This window comes from Sapajus apella, unplaced genomic scaffold (assembly GCF_009761245.1).
Source record: "Sapajus apella isolate SASKATOON/1434 unplaced genomic scaffold, GSC_monkey_1.0 scaffold2, whole genome shotgun sequence".
NCBI classification, from domain to species: domain Eukaryota; kingdom Metazoa; phylum Chordata; class Mammalia; order Primates; family Cebidae; genus Sapajus; species Sapajus apella.
Window position 1 is genome coordinate 35164067 of NW_022436942.1, and position 15843 is coordinate 35179909.

Here is a 15843-nt window from a genome sequence, read left to right on the forward strand (position 1 = left end):
TTTTGTTTTGTTTTGTTTTGTTTTGTTTTGTTTGAGACAGAGTTTTGCATTGTTTTAAGACAGTTTTACATTTCCAGGCTGGTGTGCAGTGGCACAATTTCAGCTCACTGCAACCATTGCCTCTCAGATTCAAGTGATTCTCGTGCCTCAGCCTCCCAATTACCTAGGATTACAGATGTGTGCCATCACTCTCAGCTTATTTTTGTATTTTTAGTAGAGATAGGGTTTTACTATATTGGACAGGGTCGTCTTGAACTCCTCACCTCAAGTGATATGCCCACCTCAGCCTCCCAAAGTCCTGGGATTACAGGCGTGAGCCACCGAGCCCGGCAGTGAAATATTTTATGGGACAGACTGTCAGATAAGCCCTGGATTATTTTTAAATCAAAATGAGGTACAAATTAAACTGAATAAAGCTTAGTTTCAATTTACAACTACTAAATAATTAACATGTTCACGCAATAGGCTAGGCACACCTAAATACTGTCTCCCTTACTCCTCCCACCTACCCCAGGAATTAGGCTTTCAAAGAGAGACTAAACGTGAACTTGACACAGAAAATGCCCAACCATAAGCATCTATAGCCTATATTCATACTAGTTTTGCCCATAGTTTACATTAATACTGGTAGTTTGGTGGACAGGCCGTTGGCTGATTTTTCCTTATTATAGGGAGCGGGCATCCTCTAACATCATCAGTTTTATGTAATTCCTAAGCTCATGCCTTTTAATACAGAAGAAGTACTTATTCATGTTCCCTTGGCATTATTTTTATCCACTTAGCCAGGAACAAGGATTGTCTGTGTTTCAAACAGTTTATGTTCAGAGGGAGGAAAAGGAATAAATACTGCCTCACAATTAGCAACATCCAAATATTTATTCACTACAACAAAGAGCACCAACCTTCTGCTTGAATGTTATCTTTTAAAAAGTTTCTATTTATCTACCTGTAAGCATGTTACAAAATTATAAATATTTCAAAGTTCTTTTACCATGGGCTGGCCAGCATCTGAGAACTTCACTTTAATATCTTTCAAGTGCTTCAGAATAGGTTCATCATGTTCCTTCAAATTAAAAAAATTTTAAAAAATGAGTATCTAACATGGCATTTGAGAGCTGTGTTCTGTTACTACACAGATACCAGCTGACGGAGATGTATTTTAAAGTAATTTTGTATAGCAATTATGAACCTTAAGACTTACTCTCCAGGTTATGGCTTATACTAAAGCTAGTTTATACTGCAGTTCTACTGCCACTGGTAGAGAAAAAGTATCCAAATAGACAACTAAATCATTATATAGGACAAAAAATTCAAAATCAAGTCTAAATAAGGCACATTTGCTTTAAAAATGTTTCCTGATTATAACTGCTGCATTTTCCAGCTGCTTGTCCCCTTCCTCCTGCTTGATCCTCTTCTACTTTGCTAAAGTAGAACTGTACTAAGCAGTAATTATGTGGAGATCATTTCTTTTTCTCCATGTAACTTCCAACAAGGACAAGACAGGGCAACATGTACTACTACAACGCACATGCAGTGACTCACTCAAGAAATGCTTAAAGAAGTTCCCAAAGAAGGTGACAACCGTTATGGTTTGCCAGAGAATGTAACCATTGTGAATGAGTTTAACATCTTTATAGTATTCTTAGAAAATGCAAATTTCTCCTGGAAGAATTGTTTCAGATTGAAAAAGGTTGTTTGGGGTGGGGGGATGGGTAGTTGCATTAATTGCAGCTGTAAGATTAACTTTCCTATCATACTTCCATACTAAACTGGTAAAGACCGAAGCCACAGGGTTATGAGAAAACAGCAGTTGATAATGAGCAATTATCAATGGCACCATTTCATTATCTCATTTTTGAAAATAAACTGTAATTTATTTGATTACATTAATCAAAGCTGTAATTTCCCTTCAACAGATATTAGCTGTTTCAAAAGTAAGCAACCATTCTAGAAAGATCAACACTGAGGAGAACAGTCATCATGCCATTTAAACTTCAAAGGTTTACCCTTCAAAGTAAACTGGTACATTTATGAATAAAATTACCTGAACCATATCACTGAGCAAGTCAACATTCTTAAAAACAGTTAACCAAAATTCAGGAATTCCTTTGGGGTCTTCTTTTTCTTCATCCTTTTTCTCATCTTCAATCTTGGCCTTTTCTTTCAATTCCTCCTTGATAAGTGACAGCATACATTATTTAATACATAGATCAGAACTCTTGATAAAGTAGCAAAGGTATAAAAACCAAAAAGCATACAGTCACCAGATTATTACCTTCAAAGTTCTAGTCTACCTGTGTAAACGTGTATAAATACTGCTATTACCCATAACAAACCTTAATCCCATGAAAATGACTGCTACCACACCCCTCTGAAGAGAACCACTAAGATGACCAAGATCTGTAGGAAAAACCCTTTTAGTGAAAAAAAAAAAATTTAACTCACTAAAAATGAAGTCTTAAGCATAGTAAACAAGAAAAGCAATATTAACTTGGTCCAATGCCTCATGCCATGGTGTTCTTAATCAAAATATAATGTTCTCTTTACCAAACAACATAAAATAGCAATGCTAGAGAGGTGGAACACTTAACAGCACTGAATGTGAGTCACAGCTCTGCCATTATTCATTGTGGGAAAGACACTTAAAAGCCTCCATTTCTTCACTTGAAAATGGCAACAATCCTCAGCCTATCATGAAGTTAAAAAAGAAACGCATATAATGAACCTACAAACTAAAAACTATAGGCCGGGTGTGGTGGCTCACGCATGTAATCCCAGCATTTGGAAAGCTAACGAAGGCAGATCACTTAAGGTCAGGATTTCGAGACCAGCCTGACCAACATGATGAAACCTCATCTCTACTAAAAATAACAAAAAATTAACCAGTCATGGTGGTGCACGCCTGTCATCCCAGTTGCAGGGAGGCTGAAGCAGGAGAATTGCTTGAACCCAGGAGGTGGAGATTGCAGTGAGCCGAGATCATGTCACTGCACTCCAGCCTGGACAACAGAGTGAGACTCAAAAAACTATAAAAATAGGCTGAGTACAGTGGCTCAATGGTTCAAGTCCATAATTCCAACACTTTAGGAGTCTGAGGTAGGAAGACTGCTTGAAGCCAGGAGTCCAAGACCAGCCTGGGCAAGAAGACTCTGCCTCTACAAAAAAATGTTGAGATTAAGCTGGGCATGGTAGCATCAGATAGTCCTAGCTACTCAGGAGGCTGAGATGGGAGGATAGCTTAAGCCCAGAAGTTCAAGGCTGCAGTGAGCTATGATCATGCCAGTGCACTCCAGCCTGGGCAAAACCCTATCTCTTAAACCAAAAAACTATAAAATGCAGATGGTGGTGCCACGTTGAATAATAGCTCATCTGCACTATCATTCTTAAAAAAAGAAAAAATATTTCCTAGGTATAAAAATATAACTGATTATGTAATATTGTATTCCATCATTAAATGCTAAAATTTCTGACAAGTCCTAAGATTTCATCATCTAAAAAACACACTAAAATAAAAGATGATACTAACCGAAATCTCATCTTCTTCATCTGGTTTCCATTCACATTCTTCTTCCGTAGGTTCATAAATTGCATTAATAATCTCAAATCGCTAAAATGATTTAAAAAAAGGCTGTATAAAAATATTGGCATCCAAGCTAAAACCAGTGGTTTCTCACTAAGTAGTCTTATAAATTTAACAAATGCATACCATAACCTTGACTGCTATTATTGATAGATCCTCCAAGTGCCACTAATAACAATTTCAATGAGAGTTCTAAAGACCAAGTTCTTCCAAGTCTGTTTATATTTCCAGAATTTGTCTTCTAGAATGATAAATTAAACTAATTAGGAGAAAGCATTACCTTATCAAATAGAGGCTGATAGAGAACAGCATACTTCCTTTCAAGATCGTGAACTTCCTCATAGAATTTGGCTTCTATCTGTGCACATTTAACTTGCAGGTTTTTGAGAGCATTCACTCGTCTTTTAACTACCCTAGGCAGGCTGAAAGGTTAGAAACCAGTTACACAGCATCATAGTGAAATGGAAGTCACAATTCTTTTGTCATACTGAAACTGAAGCATCAGAGTTAGTGAATGACAGGTTTTTTTATCTGAGGCAAAAGACAGATTCAAAGCAAATAAAAACCAAAGAGATATGAATATAGTGAACCACTGGCAATAAAATATTTCAAAAGTAGCAATGAACTAGGTAAATTGATAAAGATGATGCAAATCATACTGCCAACCCTAAATCTTTAACCAAATGTTGGACTTGTCATTGCTGAGGTCATGGCCTAACCATCTTGGTTCTGAGAACAATGATTACTTGGATTTTTCTTTTACATATATCTCACCTATACAAGTTATTAGGAAAAGGAAGGGAGTATATGTGTATTAGGAAAAAGGACAAGATCCCACACACCATTATTTTATTTTAGTCTCCATATTTAATCAGGAATTAGTAATTACATTATTAAATAAGAGTGCAACCTACCATAAAGAGGAGACAAGTATTTTTAAAATAACAGCTTTAGGCTATGTGCTATGGCTCACACCTGTAGTCCCAGCACCTTGGGAAGTCAAGGAGGGTGGACTGCTTGAGCCCAAAAGTTCAAAATGAGCCTGGGCAAAACCCTGTCTCTACAAAAAATACAAAAATTAGCTGGGTGTGATGGTGCATGCCTGTGGTCCCAGCTACCTGGAAGGCTAAGATGATAGGATCACCTGAGCCTGGGATGTTGAAGCTGTATTGAGTGAGATTGCATCACCACTGCACTCCAGCCTGGCTGACAGAATGAGACCGTCTCAAAAATAAATAACAGCTTTGATGAGATAAAATTAATACACCATACAATGCACTGTGAGACACTGTTTTTTTTGGGTTTTTTTTAACTTTTATTTTAGGTTTAGGGTTATATGTGAAGGTTTGCTGTGCAGGTTATTTTATCACCCAGGCATTAAGCCCAGTACCCAATACTTATCTTTTTACTCGTCTCCTTCCTCCCACACTCTGCCTTCAAGTACCTACAGTGTCTGTTGCTTCCTTCTTTGTGTTCGCGAGTTCTCATCATTTAGCTCCTACTTATAAATAAGAATGGGCGGTATTTGGTTCTCTGTTCATGGTTAGTTTGCTAAGGATAATAGCCTCTAGCTTCATCAATGTTCCCACATGATCTCCTTCTTTTTATGGCTGCAGAGTATTACCTGGTGTATATGTATCACATTTTCTGTATTACATCTGTCACTGATGGGCATTTAGGTTGATTTCATGTCTGCTACTGTGAATAGGGGGACTGATTTTTTAAAATTATACACACTAGGTTATGAATCTCCTAAAGAATGATTCAATCTCTCTAACAATAAATGTTCACACTTAAAATGTAACTTCAGGTAAACTATGCAACAGATACAAAATCCAGATTAAAATTTCTTGCCACAAACTTCTGGAAATCAAATAATTCATTAACTTAGCCACTACTTTATTTAAGGCTATCAGAAATAAAAAACAAACACTTAAAGATATCAACTTTCTATTTCTGTTAATTATAAGCAAAAAGCACTATTCTGCCAAGGCAGTGAACTAGCATGGGCTTCTGGCTTTTTTTGCCCCCTCAAAAAGCTATCCCTAACAACTTCAGAACCAAGAATGAAGCAACTACTTCAGGCACATACACACCATAAGCAATTTCAGGTAAGACTGGAGGTTGTGTTTAACTGGTACAGGGTAACTAACAACATAGGGAGGGAATGGCCACAGCAGGCAGCAGTGCAGACAGGCTGGAAGATAGCATTTCTGCAAGAAAGTTTCTTAAGTTCTGCATCTGCCTTGCAACAATCATTGCCTGCCACCTTCACCCTTCACATGAGCCCAATGCCAGGGTTCCTGAAATAACATGAAGAGCTGATGAAAGCTGTAATGGTTCAAAGCCCTCAAACATGCATTTGATCCAATCTAGGAATAATAAATTAGACAACCAAAGGAGACTGGTACCCACCCCTACAAAGCACACCATAAAAATTGCCTGGATTAGCAACAAACTTGGTCTAAGGCAACTAGTGCTACTACTTAGGTTCACCCCGTGCCCTTCTCCGTGTCACAGACCTTCATTTCTCTCTAAAAAACAATCAGGGTCACTGGTATTGCCTAATGTGCCGGAGCTCAAAGGCAAAAATAACTAGACATTTCAAGAGTACAATTTCTATGAAAGAGTCAAATTATCATCTGAAGCAGCATTATTAGACAGAGAATTTAAAGAAGAATGCAAATATAGAGATGAGGAAGATTAACAACATGCAACAAGACCAAGAAATCTAAAACAGAGTGGGAATGTTAAGTAAGAAAAATATAATAACTAAAATAAGCAACAAATAAGAGAAACGGGATAGATTCAACTGAAGATAAAGTCCATGATGTTGAAAAGTTCTACCAGAAGGCAGCATGAAGGACAGATGGAAAATAGAAAAGCTGAGATACGTATGACAAAAGTATCAACAGCTAACAAACAGAGAAGGCGTACAATACTTAATAAATGGGAATGATAAATTTCTCAGAATTAAAGCAATATAAAAATCCTTACTCTGCTTCCTAGATGGGTTAATGAGATTTATGAATATCAAAGACAAAAGAAAATCCTAAAGGTGTCCAGTGAAAAAGAATAACCTTCAAAGAAAAACGAATCAGACTAACAGGCATTAAAAGAAACACTAAAGTACAGAAAAAAAAAAAAATTGTACTTTTTAAGCCTATTTCCTAGCCAAACTATCATTCAGATATAAAAGCAAGACGAAAATTTTATCAGGTATACCAGGCTTTAGGTTTGCCACAGATACTCACTATATATTACTAAAAGCAACTTTTGAGGAAGTTTAAAAAAAAATCCAGGAGATTCTATTTAAGGTATGCGTGTGGTCAAATATCTTGGTAAATTTCTTGCTTTGAAGGGAAAAATAGAGGGCCAGAGAAAGCACATTTGTAAATATAGATATTGGTAAATTTAAGAAACCAATAGGGGCAAATAAACTTAGATATTAGGTTATAAGCTACTACCATATTAACAAAAACCAACACATTAACTTTGGAACCACCAGAAGACGACTTGATCTATCCAATGGGAAGCAGAAAAGAAGGAAGAAAAACTCGAAGTAAAACAAATTAAAAAAACAGAGCAAGACGGCAGCAATACATCCAAAAATACAACTTTTAAGAAATGCAAAGTTAGACTTACTAATAATAAAGAAACAAATATTGAGGCCGGGTGCGGTGGCTCATGCCTGTAATCCCAGTACTCTGGGAGGCCCAGGCAGGTGAATCACCTTAACGCAGGAGTTCAAGACCAGCCTGGGCAACATGGCAAAACCCCGTCTCTACAAAAATATAAAAATTAGCCAGGCACAGTGGTGTGTGCACTCCTCCCAGCTACTTGGGAGTCTGAGGCAGGAGAATTGCTTGAGCCCAAGGCTGAGGCTGCAGCAAGCCATCATTTTGCCACTACACTCCAGCCTGGATGACAAAGCAAGACACTGTATCTAAAAAAATAAAAGCAAACATTGATACTAGAGGAAAACACAAAGACGGAAAAAGACATACTAGGTTAAAGGTTTAAAAAAAAAAAAAAGGCTGGGGGTGATGGCTCATACCTGTATTGCCAGCACTTTGGAAGACCAACGTGGGAATTATCACTTGAGCCCAAGAGTTTAAGACCAGTCTAGGCAACACAGTGAGACTCCATCTCTACAAAAATAATAGCCAGGCATGGTGGTATGTACCTGTGAGTCCCAGCTACTTGGGAGGGAGAGGTGGGACAATCACAGTTAGCCATGATTGTGCCACCACACTCCTGTGTGGGTCATAGAGCAAGACCTTGTCAAAAAAGCTAGTGGTAGTTATTGAAATATCAAACAGAAATTATGGCCAAAAAAAAAAAAAAAGATAAAATACAAAGGAAGACATATATCAGTAAAATGAAACAAGAGAACAAGAAATGCTCTCACAAATATCATACACCTAATATGGCTTCAAAATATTTCAATCTACAAGTGACAGAAAAACTGTCAGGTCAAGCAAACAACGAATAAGCACAAATAGAGAGAAGCTGAAGAATATAATAAGCTTGAGCTATTAATTTCAGCATGCAGATCTTCACAATCAACATTTACAAAAATAAGAGTATTAAGGCCATAAAAAACACAAATGAACAAATAAAAATCAAATAAATTAAGCATTCAATTTTAAAAACTGGAAAGAGTAACATAGAGCAAACCTAAAAAGGAAGTAACATTAATGCCAGAAACCAGACAGCAGCAATAAGAAAAGACAACACAGAAAAGGAAAAGTCAAATTAATATTTTAAGAAATTAATAAGATCAAGACAACTAGCAGAATTAAGATGCAAAATACAGATTATGAAAACCAGATTTTTAAGACTATTATAAACTATGTGCTAATCAATTTTAAAACTAGATAAGTGCATACATGTTTAAAATATAGAACTCCAAAACTGATGTGAGAACTTGAATAAATTAGTATGTTAAAGAAAAAAAAAAAATTCTCCATAACTCCCCAGGACCTCTACTTCCCAAACTCTAAAGGCCCAAAGTTAATTGTTTCAGGAAAGAAAAGTTGTTTCTTTCCTGAAACAACTTGTATTAGATAAGAATTAACTGTTCTTGGGGTAGAATTCTTCTAAAAATTTACTTTGGGCCTTTGGAGTTTGGGAAGTAGAGGTCCTGGGGAGTTTTGGAAAATTTTTTTTCAAAACATACTAATTTATTCAAGTTCTCTCATCAATTTTGGAGTTTAAAAGGAAAGAAAATAAAGAAAAAAAATAAAAGCAGCTCCATTCATTTCATTAGGCAATTGTATTTCTGACTCCAAAAACCAGTTAAATATTACCATTTCCTGAAAGTTTCTTCATGCATGTACATACATGCATGCACACAACACAAGCTTATTTCACTAACAAGTAAGAACCATAAAATTCAATTAATCAACAATGTAACGATAACACATCATGGTTCAATTTACTACAAGAATGCAAGGCTAGTTTGATATCCAAAATCAGTATTTCCAAAACAAAAACATATATTTACTATTTACTTACTATAGGGAAGGGAAAAGTTCAATAGAGCATCTTAATTGATATAGTTAAAAAAAAAAGTTCAGATTAAAAAAACAGTAAATAGGCACTGAATTTAATGGAGATTTTATATTCATTCCCAATATGAATGGAAATAAGACTTAATATAGTAGTGAAAGTGCTGGTAATGTTGTAAAGAAAATTATGTGACATAATGTAATGTGGAAGAACAGAGCTAAAACTGCCATTATTTGCAGATAAAATCTTCTGACAGGGGCCAAAACAGAACGCATTACTACAATAAGTTTAGCAAGGTTACTGGATACAAGAGCAACTTAAAAAAAAAAAAAAAAAGCAACAATCCTCTGTACATCAAGAACAGCCAAACATACAATAAAAAAGATGCTATTCACAACAGCCACACAAAATATACAGAAATTAACTTAACCGACAGACTCTATGAAGATAACTTTGAAACTAAAGACACAGAACATGACCTGAAGAAGTATGTGGATGAGACAATATTTTAAAATGTAATTCTGTCAATCTATAAATCCAATATAATTCCTATCAAAGTTTTAAGGTTTTTTGCTTGTTGATAACCCTGATAAACTTAAACTGTCAAAAATGTGAATGATTGTGTTGGGGGAGAAGTGTAAAAGGATGCAACCTGCCCTGCTAAATATTAAGACGTGCTATAAAGTTATAGTAATCAAGTGTGACAATGACAAGAGACAAAAAGACCACACAACAGAAGAGTGCTGCTCAAAGACAAACACAGATGTTTACAACTTGATATGCAATGAAGGTAGGTGGTACCCTAAATGGGGTAAGAATGGATTGTTTAGTGAATAGTGTTATAAAAACTAGCTCATGTCACTGGAGGAGGACCCCCCCACCAAAATTAAGCCAACCTAGCTCATTAAAAAAGTGAAGCAGAAGAAAAGGGAACTGGAAGCTTATATATAACAAATATAAAAGTAGACTCTAGAGGGATTTAAGACCTAAATATAAAAGGTAAAACTATTCAATAGGAAACGTAGCAGGACCAGGAGGGACTTCTTAAACAGTTTCAAAAGCACAAGCCTTAGGGCAAAGTATTTTACTAAAATAAAACTTGTTTACCAGAGGACTCCATGGATAAAATTAGTAGAAATGACACATTATTTAGAATGCCTAAAAACAGATAAGGCAATAACATTTAGAATACAAAAACTTTTGCAAAGCATTAAAAAAATAGCAATCCCAACAGGAAAATGGGAAAAGGGTACCAATGAGCAACCGAAAAGGCTCACAAGCATTATGAAGAAAAGCTGCTCATTAGGAATCATAAAATACAAATAAGACAAAATGAGTCTGCACCTCTTAGGCTGATTTAAAAATAAAAACAAAAAGACCACAAAGCTGGATGGTACTAATTGTTGGCAGACATAAAGATAAATCCATCTACTTGCACTGGGTATACAGTATTTCTGGAAATCATGCTAGAAGTATAATACTTAAAGCCTTACATACTCTATGTATAAAGTGGCAATCCCACTGCTGAGTACACATCTCAAAGAAATTCTTACACAGTTCCTTTGCAGGACATGCACAAAGATGTCCATCACAATTCATGTTGATAAAGAAGTCCATCATAGGAAAAGCAAATAAAACACCACAGAGAACTCGGCAACATTTAGAAGCTACTAACTATAATTAACATATAGATAGTAACCTGAATGGATCTTAAAATCACAAAGAAAGTTTTTTAAGTGTGTAAGCTGAGTTAAGATATTCATGCTATTATGAATGATTTATGTCACCAGTGAAATAAGAAATCGGTATTTCTTCTAATTCTGTGTACTTCTAACACACCTATAAACAAATCTCAGAAATACTTAAGATCAGTGTACTTCCTATAAACTTGACCCCAAATAAATAAATTTTAAAAGATCAATGTAAACAGGTGGTACTAAGCACAATTTTAAACTTCCAATAATCCTATACTAGATACTAACAGACAACAGGTTTCTACTATTGCCTATCTAAATGCTAGGTGGTCTTAAAAATAGATATGCCTGCAATGTTGATTGATTATAGAAAGATAAATAAGGACCATGGAAAAGGAGAACTTGTACCTTTCAATGTATCCTGTTGGTGTTTCTACCAGACCATCAAGTCTTTCTTGAAGGGCTGCAAGAATCTGAGGATTTTGCATCATCTGAACAGTTAGCTGACGTGCTTTAAAACAAAACAAAACAAAACAAAAGGGCATCGAAAGAAGGATTTTATGAAAATGTATTATGCTTTTTAAATAGGACAATCCAATCTCATGAAGTTTTCCTAACTGGCCCATAAATTGCTGGTATATATAATAAGTAGAGATGGGCAGGGCAAGTTAAAGAGAATGTATTCTAAGAAAACCCAATGTTCAGGAATAATTCAGATTCCTAATGATTTATCTCTAGTCAAGGCATTTCTCAAGGCCACTGCCACAAGTACTAAGAACAATATCCTTTCTCTTCCTAGTATCTTCTGTTTCACCCACCTTGCATTTTTAGGAAGCTCAAGGCTTCATTCAGATGCCTATCATGGCTCTTGACAGTCCTTTGAATGCAGACAACACATATCAGAAAAGCGCAAATATACTGACAGTTTTAGGCCCAGGAGAAAGGCGAAGTTCGTGATTGATGTTTATGTTTAATGCCTGTGTAATGTATTTCTATATGTATGAATAAAGTTAGTAGTTGAGACAGTCAAAGGTTGTAACTGAAGCCAAAACAAAATGTGGTTATCAATAGCTTTTTAAAAACACTCAATCCAAATTTACGCCAATTTATACAAAACAAATTACATTACTAATCTTCTCTTCATCAATACAGTTATTACACAAAGTGCCATTAATAATATTTCAATTATTAGATGATGTATAGCCAGGATAACCAATACAGATTTAAAAATATCTATATTGGTCACTGAGGATACAGTTCTGTATCTGTTAAGAAAATGTTACAAAATGAAAACTGAAGCTATTAATACAAGTTCTGAAGTCTTTTCACAATTAACTTCCATCTGGTTTAAAAATGAAAAGCTGAGTCATCTGGTACCTTAATATTCTTGGCCCAGATCTATAGGACATAACCTAAGCAGTACAATCCCCCACCACCACTCCTTTCAAAAATTATCTGCTAAAATAAATTGATTACCTACACTTAATAAATGGCTTTTTTGCTTGAAGGAGTGGATTTTTAAAAAGACACACACTACATGTTCTCTATATATTAAACACTAAACATACTGTCATAAGCACCACATCAAACCTGAAACATTTCTAAATTCAGACAGAACTCATGGGCAGCTGTTTTACACAGCTACACCAAGTCACTCCAACAGTGGAGGATGCAAAAACAATGACTTCTGACTTGCTGTATCTACACCTACCCTTCCTTTCTCTCTCTATCTCTCTCTCACACACACACTCTCTCTCTCACTTACACACACACACACACACACACACACACACACACACACACACACACACAGAGTTACCAGAGGTATGGACCAGTAGATAAAATGAACAATGAGCAAGAGTCCAAAAAAACAGACTGGCACTTATAACTACCCTCCAGTAGACATGTGCCAGCAATCACTGACTCCTGAAGTAATTTAAAGTAATACCTTTGATTTTTGTCTCTTCACCAGTTTCTTCTTCTTCTACTTCTTCAACATCATCCAAATCTTGATCAAGTTCAGACTGTTCTTTGCTATAACATCACAGTATCACACCAAGGTTCAAATGTACCAATTACCAACAAAAAATTATAGAAAAAATTCATTTTCAAAATTAGCATCTCTTTCAAAGACATAAAATAGGAAATTCAAAAGGTAATTCAGTTTTCTAACTTCATATGTAAACAAATACAAACTGGAAGTTCTTAAACTTTCATTAAAGACATCTGGTCACATTTAAAGTTTATACTTTTCAAGATATAAAAAACTGGTTTTGTAGGTTTTTGAGGGATGTGATGTCAACAAGCATGTGCACTCAACCAAATATCCATTGATTTTACTTTTCCTTCTTAGTAATAACCTCCTTATTTTATATGAGATGGCAACAAACCAAGCTAAAAGTCTACATTTCCTAGCCTACCTTCAGCTAGACTATTTTGGCAGCAAGATAAAAAAGCCGAAGTACTGTATTTCTTTGAGGGAGTATCCTTAACAAGATGGTAGATAGCTGGGGAGCCTTTATCTTAATCCCTCTCCCCCTCCCACTTAGAATACGAGTATGATGGATAGAGCTCCAGCAGCCACACTGGACTGTGAGGCATCCTAGAAAATGAAAGCCACCAGCTAAAGAAAAAGGAATTAGGAAAACAGAAGAATCCTGGACCCCTTATGGCTGTGCAGCAACTGTTATCAGCCTATACTGTCTTTGGACTTTCCTTTTCTTTACTTCATAGTGGATGTGAGAAAGAATAAGGACTTTGGAGTCTAATTCTTGTTTAGAACAAAGCCAAGATGATAGCACCATGAAAGAGATGAAAGAGAAGGTAAAAAGTAGTAAGATAACATCCTTCCCATTTCATCTTAAAAAATCACCAAAAATCTAATTTGTGAACATGGGATTGCATCTAGCATTAGAAAGGAAATTAAGGACTCCTAAATCAATATAAAAGGTCATCGAACAATTCCTGTATGAATATTTTAACACTTGGATTAGAAATTTAGTTGCTTTTGTGCCTAAATAGCATTTGAAAAATTAATTTTCCACAAAGACAAATAATGACTTAATTTTCATACAAATACAGAATAGCTCAATTGTACTCTGCTGGCACAATTTAAGTTCCTGTCAACAAAGGAAAAAAATTCAGTCTTCAGAAATGATACATATTATTTCTGAAAGTCACCCAGGCTGGAGTGCAGTGGCACAATCTCGGCCCACTGCAACCTGGGCCTCCCAAGCTCAAGCAATTCTTGTGCCACAGCCTCCTGAATAGCTGAGACTACAGAAGTATGCCACTGCACCTGGCTAATTTTTGTATTTTTAGTAGAGGTAGGGTTTCACCATGTTGGCCAGGTTGGTCTCGAATTCCTGTCCTCAGGTGATCCTCCCACCTCGGCCTTCCAAAGTTCTAGGATTATTACAGTTGTGGGCCACTGCGCCTAGCCTATTTCTGGAAGAACTGATTTAGTATAAACTTAAAGTGTACACACACAAGGGCCACTGGTTACACATAATTGGAGCAACTCCTCCTCCAGTGTCTTTCATCCTTTATTGAACATCTATATCCAAACGCTTTAAAACAGTTGTCCACAAACTATGTCCACGTGGCCAAATCCAGCCCACCCTATTATCGTAAATAAAATTTTACTGGAACACAGACACACTACATTTATGTATTGTCTGCTTTCACATTACATCAGCAGAGTTGAGTACAGTCATCCCTCCAAGTTTATGGTGGACCCACAGGAAACCACCTACCAAAATCCTGGGATGTTCAAGTCCTTTATATAAAATGACATAGTAATTGCAACTAACCTATGCCTATCCTCCTGTATACTTTAAATCACCTCTAGATTACTTACAATAATACTATATACGATGTAAATATAAATAGTTACATTAGGCTGGACCAGACAAACTGGCTCATGCCTGCAATCCCAACATTCTGGGAGCCAGGGCAAGAGGATCACTTGAGGCCAGGATTTCAAGACCAGCCTGAGTAACACAGAATTCTCTATTAAAAACAAAACAGACAAACAAAAAACAGTAATCGTTGTTATATTCTATTGTTTATTTGTATTTATTATTGTGCTGTTATATTTTATTTTATTTTTTCCCTAATATTTTCTATCTGCAGTTGGTAGAATTCAGATGCAAACTCATGGATGCTGAACTCACAGATACAGAGGGCCAACTGCAGTTAGAGAATCCTATGTGGCCTAGAATGCCTAAAATGTTTACTACCAAGCCTTTTACAGAGAAAGGTTTAATGACTGGTTTTCAAGAACAAGAATCCCCTCTGACTTCTATACTCCCAGGGCTAACAGACATCCAAAATTAAACAATAAGGGAAGAAGGAAATCAAGCTATCATACTAATTTATTGTTTTTAAAGTTTAAAATGAGAGTTTCAAGGTTAAGATGGCCATTGGTACAAACTCAGCTGATCTTAATCCTTCTAAAATCTCCACTAAAATTATAATAAAGGGCTTGTTTGTTTTTTTAGCAGACTAAGGCTGAAACTGAAACAAGAGCAGCAACATTCTGGAAGCTGGAAACCAGACAAGTGATAATTTCATTGAGAGAACTGAAATCTAAGTTGGCAGTGGGGAAAGCTGAGAACCAGCCCAATTACAGTCTTTAAACGGATAAGAGCTGGTGGTACCAGGTTCATTTCTAGAACTAGGGTAAACAGTGGGACAGGAGAAAAAGTGGCTAAAACAAGAAAGTAAAAATTGATAAGCAGCTAAATCATTAGATCTTCTCCCCTACCACAGCAGAAATAGTTCCTTCTTGGGAAAGGATAAAATTCAGAACTTGAACTGGAAGACAACAGACACAGTTAATAGTATCAAAGATATAGGACTGACTATGTATACATTAGAATGCTAAATGCAGGGACTCCTCTACAATTAGAGGAACACTGGAAGCCAGGTCTTTCTTTACCCAGACACTGTTCAACAATGAATCTGACTAACCCAGAAAAATAAACAAACATTCTACAACTGGGGGTTCTAACAAATGCCTACTCTGGTGACCCGACACTGAAATCCCAAATT

General features: G+C 36.0%; 1 protein-coding gene across 9 annotated transcripts in view; it reads right to left on the minus strand.

Annotated features, from left to right (window-relative positions):
• NAP1L1 (nucleosome assembly protein 1 like 1) overlaps positions 1 to 15843 on the minus strand; it is a 38907-nt gene that overhangs the window by 9489 nt on the left and 13575 nt on the right. For 6 of the 9 annotated variants that reach the window (XM_032296132.1, XM_032296140.1, XM_032296119.1 and 3 more), the window contains 6 exons: positions 12737 to 12822; positions 11197 to 11299; positions 3861 to 4002; positions 3527 to 3607; positions 2045 to 2173; positions 992 to 1063 (listed from right to left, as the gene is read on the minus strand). In XM_032296132.1, the coding sequence (XP_032152023.1) occupies positions 992 to 1063; positions 2045 to 2173; positions 3527 to 3607; positions 3861 to 4002; positions 11197 to 11299; positions 12737 to 12822 (613 nt within the window). The remainder of the gene's footprint in view (positions 1 to 991; positions 1064 to 2044; positions 2174 to 3526; positions 3608 to 3860; positions 4003 to 11196; positions 11300 to 12736; positions 12823 to 15843) is intronic. The other 3 variants (XM_032296176.1, XM_032296162.1, XM_032296167.1) reach the window with 1 other exon arrangement.